The sequence below is a fragment of the Tachypleus tridentatus genome, chromosome 6 (assembly GCF_004210375.1).
Source record: "Tachypleus tridentatus isolate NWPU-2018 chromosome 6, ASM421037v1, whole genome shotgun sequence".
NCBI classification, from domain to species: domain Eukaryota; kingdom Metazoa; phylum Arthropoda; class Merostomata; order Xiphosura; family Limulidae; genus Tachypleus; species Tachypleus tridentatus.
In genome coordinates, this window is record NC_134830.1 from 7,387,846 (window position 1) to 7,409,378 (window position 21,533).

Here is a 21,533-nt window from a genome sequence, read left to right on the forward strand (position 1 = left end):
CTTTCATCTAAACTGTATGCTGACTACACATGACCACAATGTTTGTTACTTTCATCTAAACTGTATGCTGGCTACACATGACCACAGTGTTTGTTACTTTCATCTAAACTGTATGCTGACTTCACATGACCACAGTGTTTGTTACTTTCATCTAAACTGTATGCTGACTACACATGACCACAATGTTTGTTACTTTCACAAACTGTATGCACTACACGTGACCACAGTGTTTGTTACTTTCATCTAAACTGTATGCTGACTCCACGTGACCACAGTGTTTGTTACTTTCATTTAAACTGTATGCTGACTCCACATGACCACAGTGTTTGTTACTTTGATCTCAACTGTATGGTGACAACACATGACCACAGTGATGGTCACTTTCATCTAAACTGTATGCTGACTCCACGTGACCACAGTGTTTGTTACTTTCATCTAAACTGTATGTTGACTCCACGTGACCACAGTGTTTGTTACTTTTATCTGAACTGCATCCTGACTCCACGTGACCACAGTGATGGTCACTTTCATCTAAACTGTATGCTGACTCCACGTGACCACAGTGTTTGTTACTTTCATCTAAACTGTATGCTGACTCCACATGACCACAGTGTTTGTTACTTTGATCTCAACTGTATGGTGACAACACATGACCACAGTGATGGTCACTTTCATCTAAACTGTATGCTGACTCCACGTGACCACAGTGTTTGTTACTTTCATCTAAACTGTATGTTGACTCCACGTGACCACAGTGTTTGTTACTTTTATCTAAACTGCATCCTGACTCCACGTGACCACAGTGATGGTCACTTTCATCTAAACTGTATGCTGACTCCACGTGACCATAGTGTTTGTTACTTTCATCTAAATTGTATGCTGACTCTGCGAGACCACAGTGTTTGTTACTTTCATCTAAACTGTATGCTGACTCCACTTGACCACAGTGTTCGTTACTTTCATCTAAACTGTATGTTGACTCCACGTGACCACAGTGTTTGTTACTTTTATCTAAACTGCATGCTGATTCCACTTGACCACGGTGTTTGTTACTTTTGTTGTAACTATATAGTGTGATATAGGTTACTTAACCACTACTCTGTCGTATGTACCGTAGATTGGTGATATAATAAAATAGTTTTTAGTAAAGTCGTAAATTATAAATGTACTAGTGTTAGTGTGACGTGTAGTTCTAGTTATTGCCAGTGAAACTTATCTTTGTGTTCTGTAAACATGACGTGATGTTACGAGTACAATCCACGTTATTGAACTGTTTGTGGGTTTTAAACCAGTGAAAAATTTCACCATATCACACATTTAAAATGTGCATCATCACCAAATATATATGAAAATACTTTTGTTTACTATAGCTTTTATCTGTAGGTCATATTTGTTGTACTTACTTTATGTCTCCCACTTTCTCTGAAGTTAGTGAAGGATTATTATGAATCACACTGGTTGTACGGAGTTACGTTTAATATCGGATATATGGAGTTAAGTCTCGGATTTGTTGTAGGGAGTTACGTTTAGTTTGGATATGTGGAGTTATGTTTCAGATTGGCTATAGAGAGTTATGTTTCAGATTGGTTATAGAGAGTTATGTTTCAGATTGGTTCTAGAGAGGTACGTTTAATATTGGATATCTGGAATTACGTTTGGTATTGGATATATGGAGTTAAATTTCAGATTGGTTGTAGGGAGTTACGTTTGATATTGGATATCTGGAGTCGGAGATTGGTTGAAGGGAGTTTAGGAGAAATGTAAAAAGTCAAATTTTTTTCCAGATATTTTCCTGTATGTTTCATTCCTGGATTATTTCTCATGGTATACGACAGACATGAATATCTTCTCTATTATACAGTTTGATTGCCAATAACGTATCTTTCTTTGTCTGATTAGAGGAGCCGATGTGGAATTTGACAAAGTAGATAAAATAATGTTATTCGCCCACCGTCTGGAATTATCCAATGAGACTGCTTATAAACACATAAACTTTGACGTCCACATAAATCATGAGCCCGTGTTCCACAAGGACGAATTTGCTGAAAAAACAAAGAAACTTAAGATAAAACAGACACAAAAACAGGTCCTCTACGTTTTCAATTTTCATCATACAATTTTCACAGTACTTATATTTCAGGAAATACAATTTAAAATATTTATGTATAATGTTTATTACTATAAAAACCAAAATAAAATATATTCCCTTATCTTCGTCTGATTACTAAATGTGCTCCGATATTCTATATTCGAATGTTGTCTTTCCTCGGGGTATTAAACATCATGGAAATTGCAGAAGATTATAATATTAAAATTATAATAATAAAAAGATACAAGTTCTAATTGTTGTTTATTGTTTCAAACCGAATTAAATTTACATTTTGAAACTTACACGAGTTTAAGAAGTTTACGAAAAGAAAAACTTGTTTACATGTTCTGATTTATACCACTTGTGGTGAATCCTGTCCAAAAGCTAATATATTGCATTAATTAAAATAAAAGAGTTTTTGGTTGATACATCTTAATTTCTACTTTGAATAATATGTTTATTTTTAGCTTCTACAATGTAACACACGTGACTGATAAGTCACAGTTTTAAACATTCGTCTGACAACGAGGATATGTAGAATTTAGTCGACAGCTTTATCACGTGGAAAGCAAGATGGTTTAGTATCATAGTTTGGTTGTAACATAATTTAAATTTTCACTGATAACTCACGCGTATTTTCTGACTTCTATTTTACCCTATAAAATATATATTAGTAATGTTTGTTTTCTAGAGAACAAAACTCAAACTAAATGCGTAATAAATAAGTCATGAAGTCATGTTGAGGTTAAAACTATGAAGTTCCAAACAACATCAGAAGTTCTGATTTGGCAGGGCAAACCAAATGGGATGTCTTTATCCTAGTATTATCTGCAATAAGACATTTTTATTACGTATAAAATCTGGAACTAGATTATTGTTTTACCATTATCATTAACTCAGTATAAAAACCATGTCCCATCTTAAATAGCTTTTGTTGTGTGTTCACAGAATTTGAAAACAACAACAACCATAATGTATTATTTTTATCGGAAGACTTTCTACCTTGTCAACTGTTTATAAGAATAAACGAAAACATGGCAGAATTGAATACTAAAACATTCTAAAACCATACTGGTTGTTTCAATTAGTCAATAATGTAGCATGAAAACATTCTAGAATATTTATCACAAAGACACCGGTCCTTTCTGTTGAAATATGTTTCTCTGTCGATTTTTAAATTGTTAACATCAGTCTTACAGTGTGAAGTGATTGTTTTATTAATTTCAATCTACACTCACCTTTGTAGAAACGATTCTGATACATGGTAGGGCAGCTTCTCCCCTGTAATCAAAACGTTACTCAGAACTTAAAGGCAAGGTCACATCGATCAGTTGTACAACTACTGACATGGTTATATTTAAATACATAAGCATAATTTAAGTCGGTGACAACTGAAGAATGGAACGATATATTAGGCTTTGTATTTAGTTTTAGTAAAAGAGAAATATTCTACTTAATATTAGAAGTAATTTTAGTTTATATCCAATGCGTTTGTCGAACTAATTGGAGAGGATTGATGCTCGGGATAATTCACCTATCTCTAAATAGAAGTTTTAAATATGTAATAACAGTATGATGTTTCCCAAGTAAAGAACAGAGAGACGCTATTAGTGAATAGAAAATTATTATTTTTCCCTATTACTCTAACGGTTATATTTTTGGCTGTATAACAGTAAGATTGGTTCAGAATTACCTGATGGAAGACTACGAACCAACATCTAAAACACATGTAACTGTTCATTTGGTTTAAATGTTAAATTCCAGACATGATTCAGGGAAATGTATCTTAATAATAAAGTTGGAATATGACTCGATTAATGGTGGTACTCGAACAGTTTTATTTGTTTATAATAGCTACATAATGGGCTTTCTGTGTTGTGCCTACCACGAGTATCGAAAACAGGTTTTTAAGGCTTCTTAATGGTTCAGTCCAATCATAAAGCTGATTGATTTTTTTAAAATTAATAATCGATAAATTATTCGGGTGGATCAAAAGGATGAAACTGACTAGCAGATTATGTCGTAAATACATAATTAGCAGGTTAAGAACTGAAGTGTGGTTTTATTTAGAAAAGAATTACAAACGTTTCAGAACTTAATTAGCCCTTGTTATTTTCTCATATATATGCAATTATTTAATGTTTCCCTATTTTCTATTTAATGTTTTCGTTTGATTTAGTTGTTTGTAAACAGAAAACTATACAATGTGATATCTATATTGTTTCATCACGGGTATAGAAACCGTATTCTTTATCTTTTAATCCTTCATATTTACCGGTGCGACACCTGGTGGGTTGGTATTACAAAATTTAATCGCAAAATTATGCGTTATTTCTTGCATTGAACTTCGCTCAAAGCCACACTAGGGCCTCTCACTGCTAGCCGTCACTAATCCAGAAATGACTGATTAGAGGGAAGGCAACCAGTCAAATCACCCACCCAAAACCCTTACGCCACTCTTTTACTAACAAAAAAATGCGACTGAAAGAACATTATAACGTCTCCAGGCTGAAAGGGTGAGAAAATTTGCTAACGAGATTCGAACACCCGACCCACACATGACGAGTGGAATGCCCTAACCAAGTACCAATAACAATAAGACAAAAAGAATTTATGTAAATGGTAAATATTACTTCTACTTGGGTTTTAGATTGAGGGTATCCATTTAAAACTGCGAAACTAACATTTTTGTACTTCATATAGTTAGCTCTTGTAGATGGCGTTACTGGCAAATCATTTTCGATTTGACTAAAATCGAACAGTAAATGACCCGTGACGCCTTTTCCAATCATAATTAAATTTTGATTGTAAGCTTACTTTTAAGGAAGCTTAATGTGTCACAATCATAAGAATTTGATGTTTTATTAAACTAGAGTTTTTTGTGTGTTTTTTTCAACTGGTCGAGAAAGTTATGACAACAAACAGACCAGAAGATGAGATTTGTGAACAAACAAACCTACAACCTGTGACTTTCTATTTCACTAAATACTGAATTTCTTCGACCTGGATTTCCGATATGTACATAAAAGTAGTTTAAAAGATTCTCAGTTATATAGGAGAGAGAAGGGTAAACCTACTATTTATATTCAAACACTGCTCAGAACTACAACATCATTTAATAAGTTACATTTAAAAACGGTTTTAGCTTGAAAAGTTTAATTACAGTTACCTTTACAACAGCGTAAAAATTATGAAACTTTCTAAGTCTGGTTACATTATCGTTTCTATTCGTATGGAAGGTTTTTAGTCTTCATAGTAACAGTTGTGTAATAAAACACCTAGAAGTGATACATCGTTATCTCCTACGACTATAAATAATAAATATATGAACCAGAAGTTACAAAAAAATAAGAACAATAAGTAAATCTTAAAGCAAAATCACAGACGACACTAAACGGTGAGGTCCGGCATGGCCAGGTGCGTTTAGGTGTTTGAATCGTAATCTTAGGGCCGCGGGTTCGAATCCCCGTCGCACCATACATGCTAGCCCTTTCAGCAGTGGGGGCGTTATAATGCGACAGTTAATCCCACTATTCGTTGGTAAAAGAGTAGCCCAAGAGTTGGCGGTGGGTGGTGATGACTAGCTGCCTTCCCTTTAGTCTTAAACTGCTAAATTAGGGACGGCTAGCGCAGATAGCCCTCGAGTAGCTTTGCGCACAATTAAAAAAAAATCAACACTAAACGGTGACACTCTTACGTCATAAAAGTAGAGCCAGGTTTACAAGTGTTAACGTTAGTGTTAAAGCTATAAATGCCAAAGTTCAGTGTCCACAAATGGCTCCTGCCCCCAGTGGCTCAGCGGTATGTCTGCGGACTTACAACGCTAAAAACCGGGTTTCGATACCCGTGGTGGGCAGAGCACAGATAGCCCATTGTGTAGCTTTGTGCTTAATTCAAAACAACAAATGGCTCCTATACATGAATAGTAAATAATGGAGTTTCAATTATCATACATGTTCCCTCCTAAAATCAATGTTTGTTCTCAAGACTCGATGGTTGACTGGTTGAGCAGGACGATAATTATCAGCAAGTGGGGCTTTCGTTCTCGTCTCATCACCTTGTTTTAACTTCCTCAGGCTGTACAGCTGTAATACAATACGACAAATAGATCCGATATACTGAGAAAATATATCACATGTTTCGTAAAACACTAACATGCAACAAGTTATAACGGATGTATTGTTACCCTAAAACATCAATGTAAAACAAGTTATAAGTCATGTATTGTTATTTGAAAACACTAACATGCAACAAGTGGGGGCGTTAGTAAGCAACGAACTATCCCACTATTCGTTGATAAAAGAATAACCCAAGAGTTGGGGGTGAGTTCTGATGAATAGCTGCCTTCTTTGTAATATTGCATTACTACATTAGGGTTAGTTTGTGCGCGAAATTCAAAAGAAACAAACATTTACAATTGTTATTTTAAAACATTAACGTGAAACAAGTTATCCTATATTAGAGATGAAGTAAAAATGTATCTCAGGATGGCTGGTATGGGTATTAAAACTTTAATTACAATAAATTACAGAACAACGTTTCAACCTTCTTCGGTCATCTTCAGGTTAACAAAGAGAGTTTGCAACTGACCGTTGCCGGACAAATGTCTTAGAAAGAAGAGTATAAACGGACACGGGAATTTAGGGGGCGTTGTAGTTAGATGTTAGGTTATTAATTAGAATTAGGTATAAAGGTTTTCCTTTATATTAATTTAATTTTGTTTTTTTGTTGTTGTATAAGTAGGGCTTCTTAAATTTTGTGTTTGTTTACCAACTCAGTATCTGGGTATTTCCTCACCTGCTGTTTGGTGATATATATCGGTTTATTCATGACGACCCAGGTAACTGTCTCGTAACACCCTGGAAGTGTTGTTGACCCTTCATACGTCACGTAGAAGTCTGTATCAGGAAGGAGCTCCCGGACGGACAGATGACCGATATGGGCTTTCATACCTGACACAAGTTCACAATATACATCAGGTCTATTAAATTAAATACTGAGTTTGTTAAATACCGTGGGAAAGTCGAGTATGATTAATACATCTGTAATACATTTTTAAATATATACGAATTACTACCAATAGGAAGAAAGGTCATACTGCAATCAGTACACCTCTCACTCATTTTACAAACCACGTTCCTCGAAATATGTGAAGAAATAATGGTTCACGTCTTTGTCTGTCGTCCAGCGATTACAATTTCTTCAGATTATTTACAGAACATGTCATTTTTCAATAGAACATATCGCTGTCTTCCTCAGACATCTTATAAGTCATTGTTCTGGTCAGTTAACCATTTAGTGTATTAGTATCATGTATTTCCACTGACGTGTATTTATAATAATGTGTATCTTATATAATAACATGAAGCAACGTACAACAAGTTTTATTTATACAATAACAGAAATATTTTGTATTTATTATCTATGAAATGACATCAGGTAGAACATTAAAAACACCTGAATTACATTTAGTTAATAAAATGAACATAAGAACAACACAGAAACGACTTATCTAGAAATGTTTGTACACAATACTTATACAACATTCAAATAATTATATTAAATTTAAAGAGAAGGAAGAGAAATAATAATAGAATAAAAACTATTTGGTTACGTGTAACCACCAGTAATAAACCGAACATACACACCTAAACAGTATGTACACTTAATACGTGGATAATTACATTGAAATATATGTTACGATGGATTCTGTGTTCCGATCTGTAAGTAAGCACTTCATGCTTTATTTACACTTTGTGGATAATATTATTTCCTAACTTACTAGAACGTCCACAAACAAGAAAGTTTGTTACCTAAGTTTGAAGGAATAGACGAAAAGGAAGGCAGATAATCAAAACCGCAATTTTACCAGCGATTAATGAGATGGAAAGTCACGTTATAACATCTCTAAGGCTGAAACGGCGAACAAGTTCGGCGGGTGGGTTTGAATCCCGAACCTGTAGAGTACGAGTGAAGAGCTCGCGCTACTAGATTTCACTGTGCCTGAACCAACCAGATATATATCTGGAACGTTTCTGAACCGAGATGTTTTCTTAATTATAGGATTTTTATTATGGACAGCTGTTACTTATACTTTGCTACCCCTCTAGTAGTTAGTTTGGTTTTTGGTTTTTGAATGTCGCGCAAAGCTACACGAGGGCTATCTGCGTAAGCCATCCCTAATTTAGCAGTGTAAGGAGAGAGGTAAGACAGCTAGTCATCACCACCTACCGCCAGCTATTGGGCTACTCTTTTACCAAAGAATAGTGGGATTGACCGTAATATTATAACGTTCCCACGGCTAAAAGGGGCGAGGGTGTTTGGTGTGATGGGGACTCGAACACGCGACTCTCAAATTACAAGTTAAGTGCCCTAATCACCTGGCCATGCCGACCTCCCAGTAGCTATGCGATACGTCTAAAGTCCTAAAATATCCGGATTTCGACACCCGTATTTGACACAACACTGACAGCTCATCCTGTAGCTTTGTGTTTACCAAACAGTTCTTTAGAACAGAACCATTTATAACAAAACTTTAAATCCAATAAATGAGACATGTCATTAACACTCAAACGAATAAAACATTTTAATTTTTTTGTAATTACTGGTTAGGCCAATACATTAAATGTAATTATAAACTCGTATCCAATACAATCAGTTTTAAAGTATTGGAGCAACTGTATAGCTTGTTTATAGTTCTTAACTAATGAAGCGTAAATAAAATAAAAATAAATTGTTAAGATTTTACGAAGTTCTCACTTCCAAAGGTAGAGATGAATGAGTCTGTCATTAGTAGGAGGCAGCGGTGATTTATTACCACAGACACACCACGATTCAAGTGTGGTTAAAGTTGGTTACAAAGTTTTGTTTCTGGTAATTTCAGTGGAGGAATTCGTGTGAGCAGAAAAACAGTTGAAGTGAAAACCTAGTGATTAAAACAGAAAGAGGTCGAACCTGATATTCTAGCAGGTCTTGAAAGAACAGAGAATGGAAAATGTGAAAATCGTCCTTCAAGCTTTAATTAAGCTACGCGATTAGTAAAATACGTTATCTTAATTCTACGTAATTAATTGTAACTTGGTTAATTATAAAAGAAACTCACTGTCATTAAATTGACGTCACAACTCGAGAAAAGGATTGTTTTTGAATTTCGCCCAAAGCTACATGAGGGCTATCTGTGCTAGCCGTCCCTAATTTAGCAGTGTAAGACTAGAGGGAAGGCAGTTAGTTATCACCACCCACCGCCAACTCTTGGGCTACTCCTTTACCAACAAATAAATAGTGGGACTGACCGTCACATTATAACGCCCCACCGCTGAAAGGGCGAGCATGTTTGGTGCGACCGGGATTCAAACCCGCGACCCTCAGATTACGAGTTGAACGTCTTAACCACCTAGCCATGCTGAAAAGGAAAGAAATTATACTTGCTGTCTGTTTAATAAGTTCATTAAACAATGTAAATATTTTAGAGGCATTTATTTACAAGTAAACTATCTAATTAGAATAGCACAAATACAAGTTAACAAAACGTTTTCACCAACATGTAACCATAGTGTCTTTATTTATTGAATTATGTACTCATGTAGAATGTAGTCGTGTAAATATTTGTTAATAAAAACCTTTTGTTGTTATTTAGTATGCTGTTGATATAAAAGTAATTTTTAAGCTGGTAAAATATTTTGTATAACAATAACAGCATTATTGTAGCAGGTGGCTTTCAGTTAACTCACTATCGTATAGTAAAAAAAATAAGGGGTAAGTACTCATATCCCTACCCTACAATATACCCTACCCTCGCATTTCGTAGCTAAGTGAAACAAATAACTTTTGTGCAAACACGATTGACCAACAAAGATGCAGAAAAGGACAGTCTATCCAATCAGACATCGGTGAATTGCTTCGTGAACCAATCAAAACTAAGATCATTCATGAAATGAATTCGTCACGTATTCGTAGAATAATTATTGGTAGAAATCATTTAGATTAACAACACCTAAAATATAGAGAAAACAGTGCATTTTGGTAGCTCCTCGTTCCAATAATGGCTTTAATGTCATGTTGATACGCAAAACAAATACAACCAGATACAGTGAAACCTGTTTATGGTGGAATCGCACAGGACCGAGTAAAATTTCCGGCTTAGACACAGTGAACAAGTTAGACACAGTGAACATGTATTTCCTTAATTATACTTTGATATTTCTGGTTTGTATAGATTTCCGTCCCATGCAGTTTCCGGCTTAGACAGTTTGTTGTTAAATCTAAGTACTGAAACTATAAGTGTATTAACAACAGAACTGTTGATTTCTTAATTTAGAGTCTGTTGAATAAAAAGGTTTGTTGTTTTAAATTAGAAACGTTAATGATATAACAGAAAATATAGTTTTAATTCTGACACAATTTAAGTTTAAAATCGGATCGATATTTTTACTTCCTTGTTAAATTTTAGGTTCTAGGCTAAGTGATCCCATATGATCGAATATTTGTATCTCATGAAACAGTTGTATATGTAATGCTAGTGTAGCTGTACATCTTATGTTGATATACCGACATTTAATACAGATGTTATAACATTCACTTATCAGGCCATGTGTATCTTATGTTGATACACCGACATTTAACACAGATGTTATAACATTCACTTATCAGGCCATGTGTATCTTATGTTGATATACCGACATTTAATACAGATGTTATAACATTCACTTATCAGGCCATGTGTATCTTATGTTGATATACCGACATTTAATACAGATGTTATAACATTCACTTATCAGACCATGTGTATCTTATGTTGCATTACAACTTCTCACTTTTAATTTAATAAATGACACTTATTTCACGTAAAAGGCAAGAAATGAGAAACAACTTCCATAATCAGCCTTTAGATACAAACTTTTATGTTATTAATTATTTATTCTAATTTTTGAAAAAACGTGAACCAAAGAGTTCTTTTTAACTGTTGATACAGATAGTTTTCCCTAGGTTCTCTATCCCCACGGGGCAGCATGGAGTTCACGTACTTAGAACGCTACAATTCGGAGTTCTATCCCATGTACTATTTACAGCATATGCCCCAGATGTCTTTCCCGTACAAGAAACAAACGCTAGGTAAGTTTCCTGGAGTGAAATTGGAACTTATTCACTGAATGAGTGGTTCTTTGAAGTTTATAATATCTTGATAAGAACCTATAAGGATGTCACTGGATCGTGGAAAAGGTTCAGGCATGACCGAACTTGATTTATAGCTGATGACCACAGAAATAAGGAGCCAGTCAGCAGTATTTCCAGTATTAGTGGAAATTAGTTGGAACAACTGTTTCACTTATAACGAGGCCACAGTTGGAAGCGAGGAGTATTACAGCTCGCTCCATCGATAAGAAGTGACTATATGCAGCCCGGTAAAATATTTAGTCGGTCACACCCCGCCAGATTTTGAAGGAATGAGTGAGATACAAATCGGTAATGCATGGCTTTCTGCATTCTTATCGACTGTGTAAACCATTGTTAATTATGTTAGGCAGGCTTTAACATGACGTCGTAATATATGTTACAATATTTCCGGAGATGAGAGGTCTTTCAAAAGCTATGTTAACTTAATTGAAGTGTAGTAAGAAGTTATAGCTTAGTAACAACAGTTTACTAACGACTGGAACTCACTGTCAACGCTTTATCACATAATACGTTATCGTTTATTTCTTTTTGCCCGAGATATTAATATAACGCTCTCTTACCAAACAATTCGGACAATGCGAAATATAAAAGCTTCGATATAATGTTGCCGTACAACTAAAAGTAAGCCTAACTGAAACCTACTAAAAGTAGGCCTAACTGAAATCCACTAAACGTAGGCTTAATTGAAATTTACTAAACGTAGGCTTAACTGAAATCCACTACACGTAGGCTTAACTGAAATCCACTACACGTAGGCCTAACTGAAATCCACTGACACATCATGTTGTGGAGAGTTGGGAAACGATGGATACTCTTAAAAACGTTAGATTCACTTCGTAAGCTATTTTTCTCGGTTTTTAATTATCTATTTCTTTTCACATAGTTTAGAAACAGAAACAACTTCATTGTTTCGACCATTAAAGTTATAAACATGTTTAAAATGGAAAAATCAGTGAAGTGAGTAATATTTCAAATCTTCAATAATTTAACTTATGTCACGAGACATTCCACGCCAGTAGATATTAGTGCTTCCACTTAATTTCATAATAAGAACAACTAAAAGTGGAATACTTTGCCAAAACATTGAAATTTATTCGTGATTGTATTTGTAAAGTCCAAATCCATAAATGTTAAGTACTTCCTAAATGTTATTCAACACAGAAAAAAAAAACGTATTTACTTGCCAATACCAGGGAGATACAAATAAAAATCTCATTAAAAAGATGGTATTTTTGTCGTAACGCAAAGCTTTGCCCAACAGTAGTGTCGATGTAGTTTTTTTTGGTTTTTTGTTTAAAGTTATAAAAACTCTCAAGCTTGGCATTGGAGACATGCATTAAAAGTGGAGGATTCATAAAATAAATATAACGGTATTAGAGTGTGATACCAGAAGTATTATTAACCCTAATTTTAAACATCTGTATAAAAATAGAGAGTTAGATAAGTTGTAACATAAATAAATGTATACGTATAGTGAAATAGTTGTATTTCCCATATAGTTAAACAAAATAAGATACATATGTATGTCATACAGTAAAAACTGCAGTTTCTTTTACTTTTTTTTTAATTTCGCGCAAAGCTACACGAGGACTATCTGCGTTAGCCGTCCCTAATTTACCAGTGTAATACCAGAGGGAAGACAGCTAATCATCACCACCCGCCGTCCATTCTCGGGTTATTTTTATCAACGAATAGTGGGATTCCCCACCACATCATAAAGCCCCCATGGCTGAAAGGACGAGCATATTTCATGTGACGGGGATTCAAACACACGACCCTCAGATTACGAATCGAGTGCCTAAACAACCTGTCCATGCAAGGCCGTAAATATATACAGTGTATTATACAGATTTCTTGTTTGTTAGTTTCTCAAAAGTTCGTTTACTAAACGTCGAAAACGTTGGTTTATGAAATTAATTTGTCAGTTTCTTAAGTTAGTAATTGATCATAACATGGAGAGGAATGTCTGATTCAAACCTTCAGACTAATCGATAAGCATTGTTCAACTACGGATATATATTAGTAGCTAAATTCTGAATGTCAATGTATACCACCAGGTGGATGTTTTATACAATTTTATTTCTAGGAATACACACACGTGCTTTGGGTTCACGTTATAAAAATGAAAATTAACCGTGATATGTTGCTCTCGTCACCAGGCGGCTGTACAGTGGTTAGTGGTATAATTTACAACCAGGCTGTACATTTCGTATTCCCTCCAGTCTCACACTCAACACCGGTTGATCTTTCTCAGAGCTTTGTTTACGTTGACGATCAAATGTTTATTCTGACTATGAATGATTCAGGTCCTTTGAGTAAGTTTTTTTTTTACAATGAACCGTTAATTGGAAACGTTAACTAAGGTAAAATTATATTAACATAACTTATGGTGCAACTTGTTAACTGAAGCTAAATATTATTTCTTTCTTATCTCAGTTCGTACGAAATAAAGATTTAGTTAGAATATAGCTAAGGCCCAGCATGGCCAAGCGTTTTAAGGCGTTCGACTCGTAATCCGAGGGTCGCGTGTTCGAATCCCGGTCGCACCAAACCTGCTCGCCCTGTCAGCCGTTGGGGCGTTATAATATGACGGTCAATCCCACTATTCGTTTGTAAAAGAGTAGCTCAAGAGTTGGCGGTGGGTGGTGATGACTAGCTGCCTTCCTTCTAGTCTTACACTGTTAAATTAGGGGCAGATAGCCCTCGAGTAGCTTTGCGCGAAAATCCAAACAAACAATATAACTAAAGTTTATTTGATACACATACGTAGAAATAAAATAGTAGCAATTGTAAATCATGGATAATCATTTAGAGCTTAAATATCACCTACATCTTTGAAGGATAATCGTGTAAGGATAAATCATTATATCCACAATTTACGGATAACCGTTATATACAAAAGATATTACCTCTATAGTTCTGCGATAACCGTTATATAAACAACACATTACCTCTATAACGAATATTGTCCAGCTGGTTGGTTAGAATCCGTAGTTCTGCGTTAGACAGGTTGCCAGACTGTTGGAAACAAAAAATTAATTTGTGATTACAATTAACGTGTAATAAAACAAATGGTGTTACTGATTTATTATATGAAATGTAATAAAACAAATGGTGTTACTGACTTATTATATAAAATGTAATAAAACAAATGATGTTAGTGATTTATTATATAAAATGCAATAAAACAAATAGTGTTACTGATTTATTACATAAAATGTTATGAAACAAGTGATGTTACTGATTTATTATATAAAATGTAATAAAACAAATGGTGTTAGTGATTTATTACATAAAATGTTATAAAACAAATGATGTTACTGATTTATTATATAAAATGTAATAAAACAAATGATGTTACTGATTTATTATATAAAATGTAATAAAACAAATGATGTTAGTGATTTATCAAAAAATGTAATAAAACAAATGATGTTACTAATTTATTATATAAAATGTAATAAAACAAAAGGTGTTATTGATTTATTATATAAAATTTTATAAAAAAAATGGTGTTACTGATTTATTATATAAAATGTAATGAAACAAATGGTCTTACTAATTTATTATATGAAATGTAATAAAACAAATGGTGTTACTAATTTATTATATTAAATGTAATAAAACAAATAGTGTTACTGATTTATTACATAAAATGTTATGAAACAAGTGATGTTACTGATTTATTATATAAAATGTAATAAAACAAATGTAATAAAACAAATAGTGTTAGTGATTTATTTATATAAAATGTTATAAAACAAATGATGTTACTGATTTATTATATAAAATGTAATAAAACAAATGATGTTACTGATTTATTATATAAAATGTAATAAAACAAATGATGTTAGTGATTTATATAAAAAATGTAATAAAACAAATGATGTTACTGATTTATTATATAAAATGTAATAAAACAAATGGTGTTATTGATTTATTATATAAAATTTTATAAAAAAATGGTGTTACTGATTTATTATATAAAATGTAATGAAACAAATGGTCTTACTAATTTATTATATGAAATGTAATAAAACAAATGGTGTTACTAATTTATTATATTAAATGTAAGAAAACAAATGGTGTTATTGATTTCTTATATATATCGTTATAAAACAAATGGTGTTACTGATTTCTTATATATATCGTTATAAAACAAATGGTGTTACTGATTTATTATATAAAATGTAGTGAAACAAATGGTGTTACTGATTTATTATATAAAATGTAATAAAACAAATGGTGTTAGTGATTTATTACATAAAATGTTATAAAACAAATGATGTTACTGATTTATTATATAAAATGTAATAAAATAAATGATGTTACTGATTTATTATATAAAATGTAATAAAACAAATGATGTTAGTGATTTATTATATAAAATCTAATAAAACAAATGATGTTACTGATTTATTATATAAAATGTAATAAAACAAATGGTGTTATTGATTTATTATATAAAATTTTATAAAAAAAATGGTGTTACTGATTTATTATATAAAATGTAATGAAACAAATGGTCTTACTAATTTATTATATTAAATGTAATAAAACAAATGGTGTTACTAATTTATTATATTAAATGTAATAAAACAAATGGTGTTACTGTGTTACAAATGGTGTTATTACTGATTTATTATATTAAATGTAATAAAACAAATGGTGTTACTGATTTATTATATTAAATGTAATGAAACAAATGGTGTTACTGATTTATTATATAAAATGTAGTGAAACAAATGGTGTTACTGATTTATTATATAAAATGTAATGAAACAAATGGTGTTACTGATTTATTATATAAAATGTAATGAAACAAATGGTGTTACTGATTTATTATATAAAATGTAGTGAAACAAATGGTGTTACTGATTTATTATATAAAATGTAATGAAACAAATGGTGTTACTGATTTATTATATAAAATGTAATGAAACAAATGGTGTTACTGATTTATTATATAAAATGTAATGAAACAAATGGTGTTAGTGATTTATTATATAAAATGTAATGAAACAAATGGTGTTACTGATTTATTATATAAATAAAATGTAATAAAATGTAAAAACAAATGGTGTTACTAATTTATTATATTAAAATGTAATAAAACAAATGGTGTTACTAATTTATATATAAATAATAAAAATAAAACAAATGGTGTTACTGATTTATTATATAATATAAAACAAAATGTAATAAAATGTAATGAAACAAATGGTGTTACTGATTTATTATATAAAATGTAATGAAACAAAACAAATGGTGTTACTGATTTATTATATAAAATGTAATGAAACAAATGGTGTTACTGATTTATTATATAAAATGTAATGAAACAAATGGTGTTAGTGATTTATTATATAAAATGTAATGAAACAAATGGTGTTACTAATTTATTATATAAAATGTAATGAAACAAATGGTGTTACTGATTTATTATATAGTGATTTATTATATACAAATGTAATGAAACAAATGGTGTTAGTGATTTATTATATAAAATGTAATGAAACAAATGGTGTTACTGATTTATTATATAAAATGTAATGAAACAAATGGTGTTACTGATTTATTATATAAAATGTAATAAAACAAATGGTGTTACTAATTTATTATATTAAATGTAATAAAACAAATGGTGTTACTAATTTATTATATTAAATGTAATAAAACAAATGGTGTTACTGATTTCTTATATATATCGTTATAAAACAAATGGTGTTACTGATTTATTATATTAAATGTAATAAAACAAATGGTGTTACTGATTTATTATATAAAATGTAATAAAACAAATGGTGTTACTGATTTATTATATAAAATGTAATAAAACAAATGGTGTTACTGATTTATTATATAAAATGTAATAAAACAAATGGTGTTAGTGATTTATTACGTGCTTAATGTTCGCTGCAACAATGATAATTTTGTTAAACGTAATTCACGAAACATAAAACTCGAACAGAAACCTGTGTGTTAATGTACTCTGTAAACCGCTCGTACTTAACAAATGCAAACGCTTCTGACATAAACTCTCGTGAAATCATGTATTGCGTCTCTTGCCTACAGTGAATAAATGTAACATTTCTAAATTAAGAAATCATCATGGACAAAACCTGTGTATTTGCAGCTAGCGAGCAAAGTTCGAAACTGTGTGACACTTCGAAATATTTTTCTCACTTTAAAGCTGTTTGTGCATTATAAGAGTAACACTCAGTTCCTCAGTGTGGATGTTCGAATGTTACCAGTGTTCGTGTATATAATTAGTCTTTACGTGTAAAACATCAACTTGTTTCTAGTTACAACACAACAGTGTTTTACGAAACCACAACTCGTGATATCTGATAAATATAACTGTTATAGCTTTCACTATGTTAGTAAGATGACGTAATAGTTTGGTCGATGTGTACCATTCGAACAATGTCTCTCACCTGCACCATAACGGATATTCCAACCAAGCCCTGGTTCGTATGGGCTTTCACAGCTTCGGTCACATTCGGATAGAGATCGGAGTTGTAACCAATAATCTGTAGCTGCAGAAAAGATACATTTAACTGTATTATCTGTTCTATTGATCTATGTGTTTTCGTATCACACTTTCTTGTCGTGCTTTCAATAAAGAATATTGGGTTAAGATTGAAGATCAGTGTTTTGAGGTTAGTTTTCTTTATAGGTTCGAACTATCAACCACCGTAACCACCAGGCCGTGACAAACATATTATTTATGGTATTTCTTTTTTTTTTTTGGAATTTCGCACAAAGCTATTCGAGGGCTAACTGTGCTAGCCGTCCCTAATTTAGCAGTGTAAGACTAGAGGGAAGGCAGCTAGTCATCACCACCCACCGCCAACTCTTGGGCTACTATTTTACCAACGAATAGTGGGATTGACCGTAACATTCTAACGCCCCCACGGTTGGGAGGGCGGGCATGTTTCGCGCGACGCGGGCGCGAACCAGCGGCCCTCGGATTACGAGTCGCACGCCTTACGCGCTTGGCCATGCCAGGCCTAGGATATTTCTAAAGTTTCGTTTCCCACAAATATTTTTAATCGGTCGTTAGTGTTTTAGTTTGGTCTTTGACTTTTTAGTTATGTCATTAAAACTACAACATAAATGCAATATAAATGAATTATTGGAAGCAAAACGAAACAATTACAAATGGCTTCAAGTTAGAGATATCTAATTATCACGGGTAAAGATACATGAAGGTATTAAAATGAAACGTTCAAGATTGAAATAATAAAATGATGGCAAAAATAAATACAACATTGTATAATTAAAGATAAAATAGCGTACATGCTCTAAAACAAATTAGTAGATTAGATTAGGTTTGAAGTTAAATAGAAAACTACACAATGGGCTATGTGTGATCTGCCCATCACGGGTACTCAAACCCGTTTTCTAACGTTGTAACTCCGCAAACATACCGCTGTTCCAATAGGGGCATAATGACAGCGTCAATTAGCTACTAGAAAAAATGGAGTACGTTACACTACAATGATTTTGAATATGCCAAATCACTGAATCATGTAAAAACCACAGTCGGTACAAAGTCGCGGTGGAACACAACGTATTACAACTATGTTTTGACATTGTTTGGTGCTCAAAGGTCGTATGATGACAGAAAACTAACCGTTTCTGGAAGGCTACATAACATCTCTTTCCGTTCAGGTGAATTAATATTAAGATCAGGGATTTAGAATTTCCAAGACGAGGATATTCTTTGGAGGAAACACAGGAACATGGATCAGCTTGGGGTTGCAGGACCATTCAGAAAGAGACCTCTACAACATTTCGTATTCGCAGCAGTGAATAAGGTTCGACGTCTTGTAACTTGTGAGTTTTAATGAACACAAACGTCAGCGGATATTGTTGTTTTCAGATAACAGTTCACAATATAAGAAATATTTCCGTCAGGAAAAAATGGTACAAGTCACATGTGTACGAGTTACTTACACGACATAACAGTACAACCGTTACTTCTACTTTTGAAGCAAAACTTTCAATGGCCTTATTTTATTGATAAAATAGAAATATAAACAAATTATAATTGAACAGTTTTTTAGAGAAACTTACATCGATGTATAAATTTTTCTTTTTAAATTTCAAAACTGAGTAATTTAAAAAGTTTGGCATGTAATCTAATTTGAATTTAGTTTTAAAACATGAGAGTGATGAATACGGATATCAAATTCGTATAATATGAAACATAGTTCCGTATACTGAAAAGGTAACCAACTTTATACAAACAATACAATTTATGAACCTCACCTTTGTTTATGGCCTGGCATGGCCTAGCGCGTTAAGGCGTGCGCTTCGTAATCTGAGGGTCGCGGGTTCGCGCCCGATTCTCGCCAAACATGCTCGCCCTCCCAGCCGTGGGGGCGTTATAATGTGACGGTCAATCCCACTATTCGTTGGTAAAAGAGTAGCCCAAGAGTTGGCGGTGGGTGGTGATGACTAGCTGCCTTCCCTCTAGTCTTACACTGCTAAATTAGGGACGGCTAGCACAGATAGCCCTCGAGTAGCTTTGTGCGAAATTCCAAAAAACAAACAAACACCTTTGTTTAGAAGTGTATTAAAGTCTATTGAATGTTTTATTTAGGAGGTTATACCAGCATGGTAAGAGAGAGAATTCTCACAAATTATGGATATTTTACGAAATATTAAAATCTTTTAATTTTGTGTTCCTATATAACTACGCCTGTGAGGGAAAAAAAGTACGTTTCTTGAAAACATTAGGATTCAGCGCTTAAAATTAAAAATCTAACTTAATGTTGGTCCCCATTAAATATGTCAGCCAAGGGGCAAGAAATTAATAGGATTTGGAGATTTTATTAAATAATATACGTGGTCTCCATTAAATACGTCAACCAAGGTGGAAGAAATTAATAGGATTTGGAGATTTCATTAAATAATATACGTGGTCTCCATTAAATACGTCAAACAAGGGGCAAGAAATTAATAGGATTTGGAGATTTCATTAAATAATATACGTGGACTCTATTAAATACGTCAACCAAGGGGCAAGAAATTAATAGGATTTGGAGATTTTATTAAATAATATACGTGGTCTCCATTAAATACGTCAACCAAGGTGGAAGAAATTAATAGGATTTGGAGATTTCATTAAATAATATACGTGGTCTCCATTAAATACGTCAAACAAGGGGCAAGAAATTAATAGGATTTGGAGATTTCATTAAATAATATACGTGGTCTCCATTAAATACGTCAACCAAGGTGGAAGAAATTAATAGGATTTGGAGATTTCAACGTGGTCTCCATTAAATACGTGGCAAGAAATTAATAGGATTTGGAGATTTCATTGAATAATATACGTGGTCTCCATTAAATACGTCAAACAAGGTGGAAGAAATTAATAGGATTTGGAGATTTCATTAAATAATATACGTGGTCTCCATTAAATACGTCAATCAAGGTGGAAGAAATTAATAGGATTTGGAGATTTCATTAAATAATATACGTGGTCTTCATTAAATACGTCAAACAAGGGGCAAGAAATTAATAGGATTTGGAGATTTCATTAAATAATATACGTTTAAATTAATTCAGAATGATAGGAAGAGGATTTCATAAAAGCTTTCTTTGTAATATCCGTACTCTGAATAAGATCAATTAATGGCACTGTCTACGTGTATGTAACTACAGAAACACGTACATACACATATCAATATGAATGTATTTACTTATTTCCATATAAATAAACATTAATATTTCTCTCCTGCATCTAAAAAGATTAGAAAACATTTCATTTTATACTGAGGTTTAATAAAACATTTAACAATAATATATGTCCCTAATTCTGAAGAAACTTAGACGTAACTTTCATGTTGCTTCTACGAAAGCGGCCTCTTCCGTCGTTTATTGGAAGGACAAAATAATTACTTTTCTAACACTATTGGTTTTGTTTCGTTTGATATTTCGCCTTAAGCTACACGAGAGCTATCTACGCTAACCGTCCCTAAATTAGCAGTATAAGACTAGAGGGAAGGCAGTTAGTCATCACCACCCACCGCCAACTCTTGGAATACTCTTTTACCAACGAATAGTGGGATTGATTGCACGTTATAACGCCTCCCACGGCTGAAAGGGCGAGCATGTTTGAATGTCTCGGGGATTCGAACCCGCGACCCTCGAAATACCAGTTGAGCGTCCTAACCACCTGGCTATGCCGGGCCCCTAGTTTTGAACTGCCGAACTTAGGGAAGGTAAACAGCTGGCAACATAAACCGCCCTTTCT

The 21,533-nt window shown here is 33.0% G+C and overlaps 1 protein-coding gene across 1 annotated transcript in view; it reads right to left on the bottom strand.

Annotated features, from left to right (window-relative positions):
• Nucleotides 1-222: 222 nt before the first annotated feature.
• Nucleotides 223-21,533, bottom strand: part of LOC143251889 (carbonic anhydrase-related protein 10-like) — a 193,492-nt gene continuing 172,181 nt past the window's right edge. Inside the window, exons 5-10 of the mRNA XM_076503222.1 lie at nt 17,701-17,802; nt 14,215-14,281; nt 6,887-7,041; nt 6,043-6,174; nt 3,328-3,370; nt 223-2,042 (exon numbers count right to left, since the gene is read on the bottom strand). Of these exons, the coding sequence (XP_076359337.1) occupies nt 2,011-2,042; nt 3,328-3,370; nt 6,043-6,174; nt 6,887-7,041; nt 14,215-14,281; nt 17,701-17,802 (531 nt within the window). The 3' untranslated portion in view covers nt 223-2,010. The remainder of the gene's footprint in view (nt 2,043-3,327; nt 3,371-6,042; nt 6,175-6,886; nt 7,042-14,214; nt 14,282-17,700; nt 17,803-21,533) is intronic.